The sequence below is a fragment of the Phascolarctos cinereus genome, unplaced genomic scaffold (assembly GCF_003287225.1).
Source record: "Phascolarctos cinereus isolate Bilbo 61053 unplaced genomic scaffold, phaCin_HiC Scaffold_1;HRSCAF=81, whole genome shotgun sequence".
NCBI lineage: Eukaryota > Metazoa > Chordata > Mammalia > Diprotodontia > Phascolarctidae > Phascolarctos > Phascolarctos cinereus.
Window position 1 is genome coordinate 158,302,633 of NW_027555514.1, and position 17,603 is coordinate 158,320,235.

The 17,603-nt window shown below is 37.1% G+C and overlaps 1 protein-coding gene across 1 annotated transcript in view; it reads right to left on the reverse strand.

The window, feature by feature from the left end:
- ELAPOR2 (endosome-lysosome associated apoptosis and autophagy regulator family member 2) overlaps positions 1-17,603 on the reverse strand; it is a 198,327-nt gene that overhangs the window by 16,197 nt on the left and 164,527 nt on the right. The window contains 4 exon segments of the mRNA XM_020999772.2: positions 206-332; positions 11,249-11,350; positions 12,791-12,887; positions 15,461-15,650. Coding sequence (XP_020855431.1) covers positions 206-332; positions 11,249-11,350; positions 12,791-12,887; positions 15,461-15,650 — 516 coding nt within the window.

Here is a 17,603-nt window from a genome sequence, read left to right on the forward strand (position 1 = left end):
ATTCTGTAGCTAAAGCAACACATTTTACTTTAAACACATATTCAAGTCCCATTAGTTTATGAAGAGGCTTGGATCCCATAGCTAAACCAGGAAGCTACATCTCCAAAATAACAAATGCATCTCTGATACTTAGGTTGGTCCTACAATACAGAGGCCCATGGGCAGACTTCCTTGACTACTACAGTTTCATTACGATACCCCATACCTGAAATCCTCTCTTACAGGCTCCCTCGATCTCATGGTAGTCATGCTCTGTACACAAAGGACAAGCCTCAGCACTCTCCCACAGGAAATAGAATGTGCAGCCATCACAGGTGCCCGCTGGACATGTGCTGAAGAAGAGAAACAGTTTCTGTAGGATGTTGTATGAACAGACTTGCATTCAATCTACAAAGCATTTATTAAGCATTTTCTAGGCACCATGCTAGGCACAAGAGTCAAAAATAAAATAACCCCTGACTTCAAGGCCCTCACTATACTAATTTTTAGGTGAATCACCTTGGGCATAGATAGTTCTGTCTCAGCCCCAGGATCACACAAATACTTATTGTCTGGAGTAGAAAAAACTTTCTAATATTTTATTTATTGCTCACTTGTTATATGTGTGGGGAGGAATGTTAAGTCAATCTGCTTCTACAATAATGTACAAAAGAAATTTAAGAGCTTATTAAATAGAAAAGAAGCCATTTGGAAAGAACCTCTCACACAAAAGCTCAGTCATCTAAAGTCCTTATTTTATTCATGAGGAAATGGAAGCCAAGAGAGGATTAGTGACTTGGCCAAGGCCACATGGATAGAAACGACAGAGCCAAGATTCCAAAAACTGTCACTGTTTTTTTCCCTATACTAACCTTGTGGAAATGCCTGTTTTAGTCATAAATTCACTGCAAGCAAGGAAACCATTTTTTCTTTCAATGATTACATATTAAGTTTCCATCCCCTTTAAATCCATGTAAGTATAGTCTAGGAGGAAAGAAAGTTTTGGAGGAGGGAAGTTGATGAGTTCAGTTTGGGGACATGCAGAATTTAAGATCTAAATGGAAATGTCCATTAGGTAATTCAATATGTGTATATTAATAATGAATCAAGTGACTTGGCCAGGGTTATACACACACACACATACATATACCTAAACCAGAAGTGATAGTCAAAGTCATAAGAATGAATGAGACTGCCAAGGAAGAGAGTATCAAAGAAAAAAGAGAAGAGGTTTGACTATAACTAAAAGGAAGAGAATCAAGATGAACCAACAAAGAAGAAAATTGAGAAGAAACATTTAGACACAGAAAACAAAGGAACAGTAGTGTCATGAAATCCAAGGAAAAGGAGAATATCTAGAATGAGCAAAGGATCAACAGTGTGATATGATGCAGAGAAATCAAGAAACATGAGTGCAGAAGAGAATCCATTGAATTTGGCAATAAGGAAGTCATTGATCACCAAGGAAAAGTAGTTTGAATAAAAGGGTGAGAACAGAAGTCAACTTGCCCCTAAATGATATAAATGCAAATATACAGATATACCTAAATACACACACACTATATATATATATATATACACACACACATATACACACTACATATACATATATACATGTATGCATATATACCTATACCTATACATATACATCCACACATCGTCTCTTATCTTCAGTATTTCACCTTTTACCGAGTCTCTCCCTTCCGCTTACAACATCCATCCATTATCCACATATTCCTTATAGATAACACTCCATCTCCCATCTCCAATGCCTTTGTACCAGCCACTTCCTCAAGTCAGGAATTCCTAGTTTCCTTCAAAGATCAGCTCAAGCACTACCTTATATTTGAAGAACTTCCCACAACTGCTAGTGCTTTCCTCACCCCAAAATTATCTTAAATTTATTGTGTGTGTGTATATATACATTTCTACATATGCACATTGTGTTTCTCTGATAGATTATAAGCTCCTTAAGTGTGGGGATTTTTTCACTTTTGTCTTTGTACCACCAATACATAGCTTAGTGTCTGGTAGGTAATATTCAATAACTGTTTACTGATTAAGCCATTTATTGAATAATGAGAGGGTATCAAGGTCAAGAGAAGGGTATGTTTGGGTTTTTAATTTCAGGATGGGAAGAACTGAGCATATTTGTAGGCAGAAGGGAGAGACTCATTAAAAGGTGAAATAGTGAAGTTATCTTATCCTCTTATGAGAGGATGAGAGTGAAGTGGAAAAATAATCAATAGAACAAAATCCCAGAGGAGACAGAAGTTAATAGGGAAAAGAGAGCACCAGAGGAGTAATTAGCTTTTGCAAAGAATCCTCTAGAACTTGAGGAAAGGAAGAAAGACATTTGGGCAAAAAAGAAAAAAAAAAGATAGAGGGCATAAGATGCAAAAGAGGAGATACAAGAGAACCCACCACAGGTGGCCTTGATTTTCTCACTGAAGTAAGAGACAAGGACATCTACAAAAAGAGAAGTGGCAATGGGGTAAAGTTAGAGCTATAAGGAAAAAGTTTTGAATAGCTTCTGTAAGTAGTGTAACAGGAAGCCTATCAGAGAGCAATAAACGGATTGCTTGGTAGTGGTAATGGTCCAGTGAGGTTAGATATCAGGAATGTATGGTGGACTCAAGTATGCACTTTGGAGACTTCTTCCAACAACTTTGAATAACAAGGAGAAAATTTAGATGGTTAAGAATTCACATAGAGACAGAACCTCAACTAACAGAATGTCCTGATACTCAGATCTGTCACTGCTAATAATATTGCCTTGCTTTTGTTGTTTTAATTAATCATGGCTTTACAACATGGGCTACACCACAATTCATTTGTTCAATTTTTCAACGAACACATTTATTCAGTCTTTATTAAATGCAAGACACAAATGTGTCGGGCAAGATACTTGGTACCTGGGATACAATGACTAAAATGAAAAACTCCCTGTACTCAAGGAGTTTCCATTGTACTGAGTGTTGTCTTACATCTTGAACAAGTACGTTAGAATTATCCATTGCTGGAACCAAATTATATGGTAAATGCAATAAAAAAAAAAAAAGAATTATCTGGGTAGAAACAACAGTCAATCAACGGAGTGCGGAATCCAGTGATGGAGGAATCCATGTTGTTGAAGTGACTGACTTTGATAGCAATAAGGTCAAGATTGTGAAAGGAGGGAAATGAAGCCATGAAAGGGTGATCAGCTGGGAAAGCAGAGAGAGACTTGAGAGACCGAAGGTCATGATGTGGGGAAGCAAAGTGAAGAAATAGGAGAGGTAAATATAGAAGGACAGGAATTATAATCAGAAAAGGAAATTTAAAACTTCAGAATCTTGGTGCTTCAAGGGAAGGAGAGGCGCTAAAAAAATTAAATTCCATGATGAAAAGTATTATAATGATCTGCTTCCATTTCTCAGCTCTTGGCAGATAAAGGCATTTGAAAGTTAAATTATTTTTACTCTGAATTTGGATAACCAATTAACAACATTCTTTGAGGTCATAATATTTCATAATCATAGGAAGTGATTTTCACCTTAAAAAGCACTTCATTTCATCCTTCCCAACTCTATGTCTCTGCACTGACAGTCCCTATCCCTAGAATCCCTCCTTCCTCACCTTCTGGAATCCATAGAGTCCTTCAAAGACTCAGCTCCAACGCTTCCTACTGCATGGGATATTTTGTCTTCCAGCTGCTAATGTTCTCCCCCTACCAGCAGATCATAACTACACGTAGTCTTACCAATTAAAATGTAAGCTCCTCAAGAACAGATACTTTTGGCTTTTGACTTTCATCTCAAGTGTTTAACACACTACCTGATGTATAGTAGGTGTTTAATAAATGTTTGTTGATCAATTGATCTTTCCAATCTACTTTAAAAATGGATAAACATCCCTTGCATGACCCTCCTTTTCCCTGCACTATGCTCACATTTGCCTTCTCATCTATCAATCAAACAACATTTATTCAGCACTTTCTGTGTGTCAGACATTGTGCTAGGTGCTGGGCACTAATACTTAAATATTTCATTAGCGTGGAAGGTGAGATTACATCTTTGCCATACCTAAGTAGATAGGCTGCACATGTCCCAAAAAACGGAAAAATCATTACCTGAAGGCCAAGCTTACCTAGACAAGTCCACAGAAGACACATACAACCCATCACAAAGTCTGTACTTGAAGCATTTTGAACTTAGTAGGACCTATCACAGTTTACACTCCATTGGCAACCTTCACACCAAGGTGAGTAATCAGCATAAGACTTAAATGTTAAAGCTAAAAATCAAAATGGTTGTCTGCTATAGAAAAGCATATATAGAAAAAACATAAACCTTAGGTTGATTGGTTTTTTAAAGAATTCAACAACAGAAAAGTAGAATCTATATGATTAACATTATAAAGAGAATAGGTTAGGAGTTAGGAGACTGGATTGTCAGTCCTGGTTCAGTTTCTAATCTGCAATGTGACCCTAGGCAAGTCACAAATTCAGTGTGTCAGTTTTATCATCTATTAATTGGAGAATCATATCCACCCTACTAGACAAGTCTCTTTTGAGGATAAAATGAAACAACAGATGCAAAAATTTAAAAGCACAAAAGAAATGAAAAGGATGATCATAATTCTTTCTTTTCCAAAAAGAAATGTGGTAACTGTAGCAATTGCAAAGAAAAAAAAATCAAAGGACTTCTTTGATGTAACTTTTGAGCTTACAATTAAATGTCAAAATACTACAGTGATTTGATGCCTTTCCTTGGTAAAGTTCACTTTTAATGAGTCTCTGGAACTGAAAGCAGTTTAGCTTCTGCTTAGTTATTTCATTCTAACATAATGAATTGTCCTCAATGGAGATATACCCAAGATGGGCAGGCACGACTAAACTGATGTCTGCATTGCTGGAAAGAGTAAGCGTATAAGTGAGTTCACAGATCCATCACTATACTGGCATAACCCAATAAAGTGTTTTCTATCTGAAATAAATATAATATTTATATATATCACATACAATATTATTATATACTAGTATATATTTATATATGATACAATAATATGTAATAAAAATAAAATATTTGTTCCCATAGATATAATTTTGAAAACACAATCCAAACAAGGAAAATCTTCCTTATGGATTGAGGTAGGAAACAAGAGAGAACAGGAAGCTAATATAATGTACACAATTTACAAGGATACGGAACCAGGATGCTCAGTCCTGCACCAATGTGTGTCATTACTATTATCTCAAGCCTTTCCTCCAAGTCAGGTATTATAGGCACAGATTTTCCAGGAATCTTAGGTTCCCAACAGGAGGCTATGCTGACTAGCAAGGATAGACATTTTCTATTCAGTTCAGGGGATTTATTATTAGCCCGTTCTTCTCCTATCCAGCATGTGCACAAGGATGGGGGCATGTAGGCACATACAATTTTATTATCAAATTCTATTACCTTACTGGGGAACTTCACTGTCAGAACCAATTCTACTCTCATCATCTTGAGGCCTTATTTAAGGAAATGAGTAACCCAGCTCATCATAGAAAGGCTAGAGACATTGCTATGCTAGGGTAATAGCCCAGCCATGCTTATAGGTAACTCATCAAGCGGTAGATTTCTCCCAAGGGTTTTTAACCTTTTTGTGTCAGGCTCTCCTTAGAAAGTCTGCTGAAGTCTTTAGGCCCCTTCACAGAACAATGCATTAAAAATGCATAAAATTACAAAGGGAACCAACTATAATGAATTACAGTTATAAAAAAAAAATTTTTAAGTTCACAGACTTCAAATTAAGAACCTCAGAACAGTCAGATACACAAGACAGGTCCCTAGGAACCTTCAAAATTAGTAGAAATAAAATTGTTAAACCAGCAAGAGCCAAATTAGAAATCCTGATGCACAACATAGGCTTCAAATCATTTCTTTATATTCTAGCTATTATTACCTGGCGCTCTCTATCCACTGCTCTTCTGCTATGTCCTTGAAAGCCCTGGCCTCCCTTCCAGGCCCAATGTAACACTTTTGGACAAAAGCCAAGTAATAACCATTCTTGAGAGCTACAGCCTTCCTTGTGTCCCCAGTCGCAATCATTAAGCTGAAAGCTAGTACTACTTCCAGAGGCCTGGAGCCCAGACTCAACGTCAATCTATACTTGGCTTTTCCTACTCTGTGCTTCCCATTTGTGCAAGTCATGTTCCCCCAGGAAAGAATCTGATGGTTATAAATGAAGAAGGGAGGGAATAGCCTTTATATGCTGTTTACTTTGTGTCAGGCACTGTGCTAAGTGTTCTACAAATATCTTATTTGTTCCTCATAAGAAAATATTATCTCATTGTTCCTACCTCTGTGAAGTAGGTGCTATCATTATCCCCATTTTATGGTTGGGGAAACTGAAGCAAAAAGACTTACCCAGGGTCACACAGGTAGTAACTATCTAAGACCTACTCCACTGCCCCTAGCTACACTGGTATTGCAGGTAATATGTGAGACATATTATCATATTATAGAAGAGAAGCTTTTCTTAAATCCCTTCCCATCTCCCCACCAGGAAGACCAGAACTTCCAGAAATCACGTCTACCCCCAACTCTTCAATGCACACAAACTCAACGGGAATTAATGCTTCAGTGTAGGCAACTAGGTGACAAAGTACACCTGGAGTCATATGGCCTCAGATACTAGCAAGCTGGCCCTAGACAAGTCATTTAACCACTCTATGTCTCAGTTTCCCATCTATAAAATGGGAATAGTATCACCTACCTTCCAGAGTTGTTGAGTATAAAATGATATAATATATATATAAATAGCTTTCCCAAACTTAAAGTACTATATAAATACTAGCTGTCATTTTAATTAGTGTTGCTGGTTGTTATCATCATCATCATCATTTCCTGGGGCTGAGATGTGGGTGAATGAGAGAAAAAAAAATCATCAAACCTACTTCATCAGCCCGCCTATACATACATGCTTCATATTGAATACATTCACCCAGACTATAGACATATTGTCCCAGGGTGTGTGTACCTACCCATCTCATCCCTCTTTCTACCTCTTCTCTTGCTCTAGGAATGTTACCATTGATATTAAGAAGCATGTGACACTCTACTGCCTACACGCACAATCCCCATCATTACCCAGACAAAACCTCTGTTCCCTGGCCATGATTCCCCTAGTTGGGTTGCCTTCTATTAAGGAATAAGCTCTAAGAAAGCAGAGACTGTCTTAAGATCCCTAGGGCCAAACACAGAATCTAGAACATAGTAGGCATTCAATAAATGCTTGTTAATGCTCTGGTTAACTTGAATTTTGTATTTGTTACACTTTCATTCAATTTATAATTGACACTCAATTCATTCATTTTACAACTGATAGGTTATCAAATAAGAAAACATACCAGAAGTCTTTGCAAATCTTAAAACACAATATAAATGCTGGCTACTATTATGATTTTAGACTTTTGTGTTTTCCTAATTCAGTTTTTCTTAATGAATTTGCAAGTCTTTGTGTTCTAAAACAGAGTCCTATTAATGGCTTTATTTGTTTCAATAATTAAAAATACATTTAAATGATAAAACTTGTCAACAAAATAATAGAACAATAACCTAGTCTCCTTTTTATATATTATAAATTATTTTAGGTGACCCAGTATGATTCTCTAGTTCGTTTTTACACATTACAAACCCTGGAGAGTCTCCCTAAATCTTGGTGCTTACAGTTGCCTGAGAAAGAACTCTGTGAAAAGGAGACTTTGCCCAAAGGCTTCCCAGCAAGTTTTGACTATATTCTGGTGGCTGAGCGCCCTCTTGTGGTCTTATAGTAGAAAGCCTCACAGAAGAGTCTATGTGGCTGAAATTGACACCAATTTTCTTTTTGACATTTAGGCGTTTCCCCCAGGAGAAGTAGAATCTTTTACAGGCTAAAAGAGGAGGGCAGACAGGGTAATGAGTGTGGGGGTGAAGCCAATACAAGTCAAAGGACAAATCTTTCTCTTGGCAACAAAAAAAATTGCCTATTTCTGAACACCATCCCTTTGGGGACAGCAAGACACCCCCTTCCATTAGAAGGACTTTTAGAATTCAGAATCTGGCTCAAAGAACAATATGGTCTAGGTAATGATGGCACAAGCTCAAGGTTACAATTGAAACACATCAGCGAAATATTAAAGAGGAAATACTCATTCCAACCGAATTGGCCTATCCTGGTACTCACCATAAATGACATCCTGCTTGTGTGCCTTCATACTACCCATGTCTAGAATACTTTCCCTCTTCCCCCCTGCCCTTTAGAACCCCTAACTCCTTCCAAGACTCAGCCCAATTGCTCCTTCTTAAGTAACCTTTCTTGACTTCTTCAGTTGCTATTCCATCTTCCTATCACTAACAAAATCACTTTGTATTTATATATGAGTGTGTGTGTGCGCATGTGTATGTATAGATATACATATAGATGTACACATATATATGTATGCATGTATAGCTACACATACATATGTATACATATATCTGTGTGTATATATATACACGTATAAAAAACACTTATCTATGAATGTGGTATATACCCCAATACAATAAGAGGAAACAAGCATTTATTAAGTGATTACTATGTACCAGGCGCTACCATATGTTTTACAAATATCGTCTCATCTGAGTCCCACAACAACCCTGGGAGGTAGGTGCTACTACTACTCCCATTTTACAATTGAGGAAACTGAGGCAGACAAAAGTTAGGTGACTCGCCCAGGATCACTCATATAGTAAAAATCTGGGGCTGGAATTGAACTCAGATCTATCTGATTTCAAGCCCAGCACTCAATCTACTTTGTCATATAACTGCCTCAGAAGCTTTCTGTAAGATCCTTGAAGGCAGAGAATAAAATGACTTAGGCTTTTGTATGACCCAGTCCCTAAGCAGGCTCTTAATAAATAAATTTTGGTTAAGCACACTTCCTTTCGTCGTAGGGCTCAGAGTATTGCTTTTAACAGTGGCCCTATGTCTAGAACCCAAATGCCCTACAGTATCTTCTATTTTGTCTTTGGTATAGGGAAACCAGCTTACCTTAGATGAATAAATGAATGAATGAAAAAAAAACGTATATTAAGCCCTTATTATGTGCCAAGTATTGGAGAAACAAACAGAAAAAAGCAAGACACTCTGTGTTCTCCAGCAACTCACCCTCTAACTTGGAGAGACAACATGAGTTAAGTGATAGTAGAAATATATAGACAAGTAACTTCTTAGCCTTGTTTTGCAACACAGAAGCATTTCCCAAATCATCTTCAAGACTGTCACAAAATTATCAAAACAAAATTAATCTTAATTTTCTTTAACTGTTAAAGCAAATCTGTCACTTTGAAGAAGGCTAAAGTATTGCAAAACTAAAACTTAGTTGGTGTCATTATTCTCAAATAATTGGGAATGACTCAACATGCAGGGAAGGAGAAATAAAACAGCAGTGATGAGAGGATAGAGGTAAGCATTGTAGCGTACATTGTAGTGTCATGAGTTGTCTAGTTTAAACTAATCGTTTACCTCTGCGTTCCTGAAGTCATTTTTCAGTCACATCCAACTCTTCATTACTCCTTTTGGGGTTTGCTTGACAGAGATGCTGGAGTGCTTCTCCATTTCCTCCTCCAGCCCATTTTACAGAAGAGATAACTGAGGCAAACAGGGTTAAGTGACTTGCCCAGGGTCACACAGCTAATAAGTGTCTGAGGCCAGATTTGACTAGTCTTCCTGGCTCTGGGCCCAGCACTCTATCCACTGCACCACCTAACTTCCCTCCTAAAGTCATTCATTTCACCCAAATGCTCATGTAGCTGAAGCAAATTATTTTTTATCTAATAGGAAAAACATCACCATTAGCATAGCACTATGTTAAATTGATCTAGTTTGTGGAAATTCCACCTTCTAAAGAAGTGGTGTCAAACTCAAATAGAAATAGGGGCCACTAAACACTGCAAAAGGATTCCTGGGCCACATATTGACTCAGAAAAAAACCACACATAAACATCATCTGTTCTCTATTATGGGCAGCTAGGTGGCTCAGTGGATAGAGTTCTGGGCCTGGAGCCAGAAAGACTCCTCTTTCTGAGTTCAAACCTGGCCTCAGACACTTAATAGCTGTGTGACCCTGGGCAAATCATTTAACCCTGTTTACCTAAGTTTCCTCATCTGTAAAACAAGCTGAAGGAAATGGCAAACCACTCCAGTATCTCTGCCAAGAAAACCCCAAATGGAGTCATGAAGGGTCGGACACAACTGAAAAACGACAGAACAATGATATTCGTTATTATAATTTAATATATTTTGTTAAGAATTTCCCAATTACACTTTCATCTTTTTTCTACAGAAAGTCTTTCCCAGTCTCTGTAATTCTAGTGCCTTCCCTTTATTGATATCCTGTATGTAGTTTGTTTATACATAGTAGTTTGAATGTTGTCTCTCGACTAGATTGTGAGCTCCTCAAAGGCAGAGACTGTCTTTTGTCTTTCTTTGAATCCCCAGAACTTAACATAATATCTCACACATAGTAGGTCCTTAATAAATATTTGTTGACATCTACGCAATTTAGATTAACTATAGTGTAAATTTCTAATAGGTCTGACTCCATCTTCAAGAAACATGGAATTTTAGCATTGAAACATGTATGTATGTGTGTGTGTGTGTGTGTTCACTTAACCTAGTTTATAATATTGTATGTTTTCAAAAGTGTTTATATATATATATATATATTTGTATTTATATATATATATAATATCAAAAGTAATAAAGCATACACACATACATATTCAAGAAACATGGAATTTTAGCATTTTTCAATTTCTTTTCAGAGCCTTAAAGATTCTGTCTAACCCTCTTCATTTTATAGATGGGGACACTGAGGCACAAAAAGGCTGAGAGGCCAGTCTAAAGGCCTACTGAGCTAAGACTAGAACCCAATTGCTAACCTATTGCTCTTGAAAAAGAAAAATAACATTAATAACAGATAGATAAGCATGAGAAGTCTCTTGACTTAAATTAATGGGGAAACTCTTTATATAATCATGGTGAGGGAAACAGAATGAGAAAATGCCTTTGAGGAAGTGGAGAGCAATTAGTGTGAGGAGCCTAATCGTCATGCTTAGCATTTAGTGAAGCTCTAGTAAATAAACACGTTCATTTACAAGTTCTTTTCTATTTGTTGCCCTTTCTGCTGAGAATGAACCTGAGGGTTCTGGGAGAAGTAAGGAGCTGATACCTGTCTTGTAACACATGAAAGTACAGAGTGATCATACAGAGACATAAATACCTGGGGACTGAAATCACACCTTGGCCAGGTTTGCTGAGATTGCATCTCATAGTGACAACAGCCACTCTCCCATTGTTGCAGGACGCTGTCACCGTGGAGGACCTATGTGAAGTCAAATGAGAAGTAAACAGATACTAACCAAACAATTGCTGACAATTGCATGCCTGCTGACAATTGCATGCCTGCTGACAATTGCATGCTTGCTGACTTGACCCAGACCAACTGAGGCATTGCAAAACCTCATTCACTCAGCTTTTCCCTAATTTGCAATTTGTGATTATTACAGGGGTTGGGCTGAAGTTTGCTTTAAAACCATCTGTGACAAAGAAAGCTACTGTGCGAATCATTATTTGAAACAAGATTTCAATCAATGGGGATACTTTCCTACTTAAAAGAAAAGGCTATTTTTAAGCACTTTACAAGTGTTCACCTAACACAAAAACTTTTATTCCAATATAGGCTCACACTTCATGTTAATTATAAAAATCTCATATATTTATGCAAGCAGAGCTTCTGTTAGGCAATACTACAACTGTCATTGTTATTGAGTCGTTTCAGTCACATGCAATACTCTGTGACCACATTTGGGGTTTTCTTGGCAAAGATAGTGGAGTGCTTTGCCATTTCCTTCTCCAGTTTATTTTATAGGTGAGGAACTGAGGCAAACAGGGTTAAGTGACTTGCCCAGGGTAACATAACTAGTAAGTGTCTGAGGCTAGATTTGAATTCAGGTCCTCCTCCTGACTCTAGGGCTGGCACTCTATCCATTGTACCACCTAGCTGACCAATACTACACTTAGCCCAATTTATAATGTTGTATGCTTTCAAAAGTAATAAAATGACCAGTCCTCTAAATAATGCATTATTCAGACTTTTTGCAAGTTCCTTCATTCAACAACTATTTCAAACACCAAATACAGATTGTCCTGAAAGTCTTGGCACAATATTAAATTATTAAAGACTGCATTCCAACTGTATGGGCAAGGAACTGTGGGAGACATAAAGATACATAAGACATAGTCCCCACCTTCCTGTCTTATCTAATATCTCATGAGGAAGTAAAACACATGCCCAAATAAACATACATTAAGTACCATATCAATTGTTCTAGCCCAATAGTGTCAAACTCAAATAGGAAGTAGATCCCTGCAGGTTGCATATTAACTTAGAAAACCACAAGTTAACATTAGGTATGTTGTATTATATTTTTATTTGTTTTGTTAAATATTTCCCAATTATATTTTAAACTGGTTTGACACACTATGTGTAGGGGTGCCAAAGTATGTAAATCTAGACCATATATTTAATAGGATTTCAAAGGTAGAGATACTTCCAAATGTGGTGATGCACTAGGGAATGTTTCAAAGAGCTTCTGAGATCAAACTTTCTGACCAAACCCATTCTCTACAATGGCCACCATACTCGCTAATATATACTTAGAACATGTTTTAAAAGCAGAAGGTAACCCTGAATCTAAGTACCTTTGCCTGACTAGGCTTCCAAAAGACTAATTTGACCAAAGAAGAATTAGTCTCCACTTACTTGTAAAAGAAATGTACATCAGGTATTTGCCTTAATGGAGCTGGGAACATATCTTCCTTCACGTTGATGTTGTACAATGTGGTTTCAACAGTTACTCCTAAATCAATTTTTAAAAAGAAGAAAGAAATCATTGAATATTTTTTAAAAGATGAGGTTTATTAAGTGTCTATGCATTTGAATAGCATCTACTCTGCCTTAGTTGGGAAGACCCGAGTTCAAATACTGCCTTATATACTTACTACCCATGCAGGCAAGTCACTTAACATCTCTTAGCCTATTTCCCCATCTGTAAAATGGGGTTAATGGTAGCACCTACCTCACAGGGTTGTTCAGAGTATGAAATGAGTTAACATATGAAAAGCACTTTGTAAACCTTAAAGTTATATATAAATGCTAGTTATTATTATTATTATTATTTGTAAATATCAGAGGATCATAGCTCTAGAGATGAAAGGGACATCAAAGGTCTTTCACTCCAACCCCCTAATTTTATAGATGAGGAAACTGAGATGTAAGGTGATTAAGTGATTTACCTAAGGTCACACAAGTAGTAACCATTAGAGATAAGCTTTCATGACTGGTATTCCACCAACTTTACCTTAAATAAGAAGCAAGCTTTAGGCAAGGACAAGAAAGTAATCAAGTCTCATAGAGCGAGATAAGGAGCCCCTGCCTGAGCTATTACTACCCAATGAGGCTGGCTACTTTAGAGTTTCTTACAATTCACAGTGGTCAGAGCATCATAGATCTGGAACAATAACAACAAATGTTAGAGGTCATCTCACCTCCTCATTTTGTAGAAGAAACCAAAGCCCAGAAAGGTGAACTGACTCATCCCAAGTTAACACTTAACAAAACTAGGGTTTGAACCCGGGTCCTACAATTCCAAGTTCAGCACTCTTTGGTGAAAATCAATATAATTCATGAGGGATGATGATTCCTGGATATCATTACAAGGCTGATCTGAACTGAGATTGTTGTTCAGTCATTTCAGTGTTTGACTTCATAATCCTGTTTGAGGTTTTCTGGGCAGTTCACCATTTCCTTCTCCAGATCATTTTACAGATGAGGAAACTGAGGCAAACAGGGTTAAGTGACTTGCCCAACTCACACAGCTAGTAAGTGTTTGAGGTCCATTTTTTAAAATTTTATTTTCAATTTTTCTTTAATTTTGGAATAAAACAAGCATTTCTATAACAGTATAATTTAAAAAAATGATTTTGAACTCAGGTCTTCCTGACTCCAGATCCAGTGCTCTACCCACTGCACCACCAAGCTCTTTCCTCAGCTTATTTTTATAATTACTCTGTTTTTTTTCTGACTACTTTTCCCTATGTCTCTGTGTCAGCACTCCTTGGAGAAAAGGGAAGATTTTTTTCTGCAAAATGAAAAAGTCATCAATAAAATATTGTCAACTGAGCTTGAATAGCTCTCAGAGACCCTCAGGGCATTTGTTTCTCAAGAAACCTTCTCAGTGCCAGATGGATACAAAATTTATATAGATGCAAAGAAAAGGATAGAAAAGTTATATATTGTCAAATGCCCAGGAAAGGCATCAAGTGCCAACTAAGAAAATGAAAGATCCAGAAGGAGGACTGGGAGCCCTAACTTCAAAGTCTAAACAGTAAGAAATTTCAGCATTCAAGACACTAAAGTCAAAGGACCAGACATGGGACTGTAATTGACACTGTTTCTGAAATGTGCGGTTATGCACCACTCAACCATAGGCAAAGTAGTCTGGTGCCTGGTTTTCCCTTACCTTCCTTAATGCCTCTTTTTCATATATTCACTGCAGGGCTGGAGCATAAGTGAAAAACCACATCAATCAGTTTTGCTATTTGTGAACAATATAAAAGGAAATTACCTTCACCCCAAAAAATCATGGTTAAAATAATGGACTGACATTACCTGTGGATTTGAATTGTTCATGTTAATCTTATCCCATTACATTACATATAACTGAGATTGTTATGCACACACATGCATACACAAATGTTTAATTATATAACTTGCACATTTATAAATACATATTTTTCCTACCCAGAAACACTTTTTTAAACAGGTTTGCTGGTACTCTGAGTTTGAAAACCTTACAAATATTTTGTTTTAAATTACTTTAGAAGCCAAAGAAACAGACTACTGTCATTTTATAGCTCATACAGTGACCTATGCAGTGTAAAATTAAAAACCAAACTATACCTAACTGCATTGCCACATCACTGAATTCAAAATGATGAGTAATATGTGCTTGCTCACTGCTTAAAATCTGATCACGGGGAAGGATTCAAGGGAGATGTGTTATAACAAAGTTAAGGAAAGGAGCCAGGGTGTCCAACTTTACTGAGATTTGCACACCTCTTTCCTGTTTTCTGCCTTAGGGTTGAAACACCAGTACCAGTCAACGAGAGACTTCTGAAAAACTTCTCAGCTGAGATTAATTGTATGCCATATGGACATAAACTAGTTGAAAAAATAGCACTATGAATCTTGAAACATTATAACCAAAGCCCACTGACAAGCAATGCTTTATCATCATTGGGTTTTGCCCATTTGTAGCATTGCTCCTAACTAACTTCTGTAAAACTGCTTTCCCAACTTCGAATTTTCACAGAACCAATTGAAAATATGAGGTAGTATATGCCCATACAAACACACATATATACACCCTACCTAAAAATATATCTGCAAGGCTGATAGACTGTGAAGACAAAGCTGTCCGGAAGCCCTTGCTTTCAGATGGAATAATAGTTGACTGGCATATAAACGCTCCTACAAAATTGGTATAATCTTCTGATTCAGCTACCATTTCCTTCACGGTGATATCTGTTATGTTGTTAGTACAAATTGCCATCTTCTTCCCCTGAGAAAGTAAAGTGAGAAAACATAGGTTTCAGAGGAGGAGAAACGAAAAGCTACATTTCAAATTCACTCACTTTCTCCCTCTACATATTTCTGAGGCCAAGAAAGCATCAATGGTGTAATATGAGACCCCAGTGATATAGCCATCACAAGCAAAAGTCTTGCTGAACAAAGGCTAATGCAGAGAAATAGTGCTTGTTAGTGACTTCAAACACAAAGTCTAAAAACAATGCATATAAAGAGAGCGTCAGGCTTCAAAAGGCTATGGGGGAACAAAGTGAATAGATTTCATCTTTCTTCTCAATCTTAGCCTGAGTTTAACATAAAAGCAATTTGTCAAACTGAGAGAAAGAGTAAAAACCAAATTACAAGCAGTCACTCAAAGGTTTCAAAAAAAATCCTGACAGAAGGGTGAATTCTAAGTAGTTGGTCATTTCTTTACCATGTATTCTTCTGACATCATGAAATGCTACCAAAATACTATGAAAATACTCGTCCACTTGCTTTCATATTCCGTTATGATGTTTGTCTATTCAATTAAACACAGTAAACACTGTCTTACCCTTATCCCATACCCTTTGCCCCCAAAAATACCCTTAGCAAAGACACTCAGCAGAAATATTTTGGTAACCAAAACAAACCTCTTTAAAAGACAATGATAAAATATACTGAGAGCTCCTACAGAAGATTAACTCTGCTCTAGGGTTCCTAGCAAGAAATGTAAAAGTCAAGCATGAGTATTTTTCATCATGCTTATGTACAGAGCTTACTTGCATCCAATTCATTTCAACAAATACCTATCAATCATTATTATTTGTTAGACTTTTCGGTAAGGATGCTGTGACAAATGAAAAACTCCAAGAGACAGAGTTTCTGGGTAATAAATATTCAATTTATTCATTAGGCTAGCTAATGATCAATAAATTGACAGTGGTTTCTCTCAGTAAACAAAGACAAAAACATGGAGAACCTAAAAGCCTGGAATATTTTTTGAAAGAGAATGTCCCAGCCAAGTGAAATCAACCCTTATTGGTGGACATTTAATGAGAAGGTGTGCTAGAAGTCTTCAGCTCCTCCAGCTGAGAATGTAGCTTTATCATGAGATTCAGCCACCTCCAGCAAGTTGGACAGCGGAATCCATCTCTATCCAGACCACTCTGGTTGTTTTTCTCCTTCATGAGCTGGATCACCCTTAACTCTAACGGAGTGGTGCAAGGACAGGGCTCATTTCCCCAGAATAAGAACTAGCCTAGACTAGATTCTATTTATACTCTACACACAAGTTTGAACTGCTAGTTGGGTGGGGTCCTGCCATCTGAATGAAGAGTACGTTTCCTTGAGGGCTAGGACAATCTCATCAGTCATGTCCTTCAAAGTCTGACTTTTTACAGGGGCTGGATCTTAAATGAGGAAATAGAGAGAAAAGCCTGGGTCCCAAATTAATAATTGGTTTTAAAATAATTTCGCTCAATAAGAAAGAAAAATGAAAGAGTTTCTGAACTCAAGGCATTTATATTCTGTAAGGACAAAATATATATTCAGATAAGAAATGGCAAGTAATTTGAGGTAGGAGAGAACACTAGCAAATGGGAGATTCTAATCTTAAGATAGAAGATGGCTCCTAGGCTAAACCTTGAAGGAAGATGAGAATTCCAAGAGGCAAAGGTGATGAGGAAGAAGTGCATTCTAGGTACAGGGAACAGGCAGTCCATGTAAAAAATATGACAGTACCAGATGGCATGTTAAGCTTGGTGATTAGCAAGCAGGCCACTTTGGCTGGAATAATTCAGAGTTGGTGAAGAGGAGCAATAAAAAATAAGTCTGGAACAGCAGGTGGAACCAGATTGCAGAGGGCTTAAAATAATACCAAGCTAAAGAATGTGTATTTTATCCTACAGGCAATGGGGAAAGGGGAAAGAAATTGGAATCTCCATCATCATATTTATAATATCTA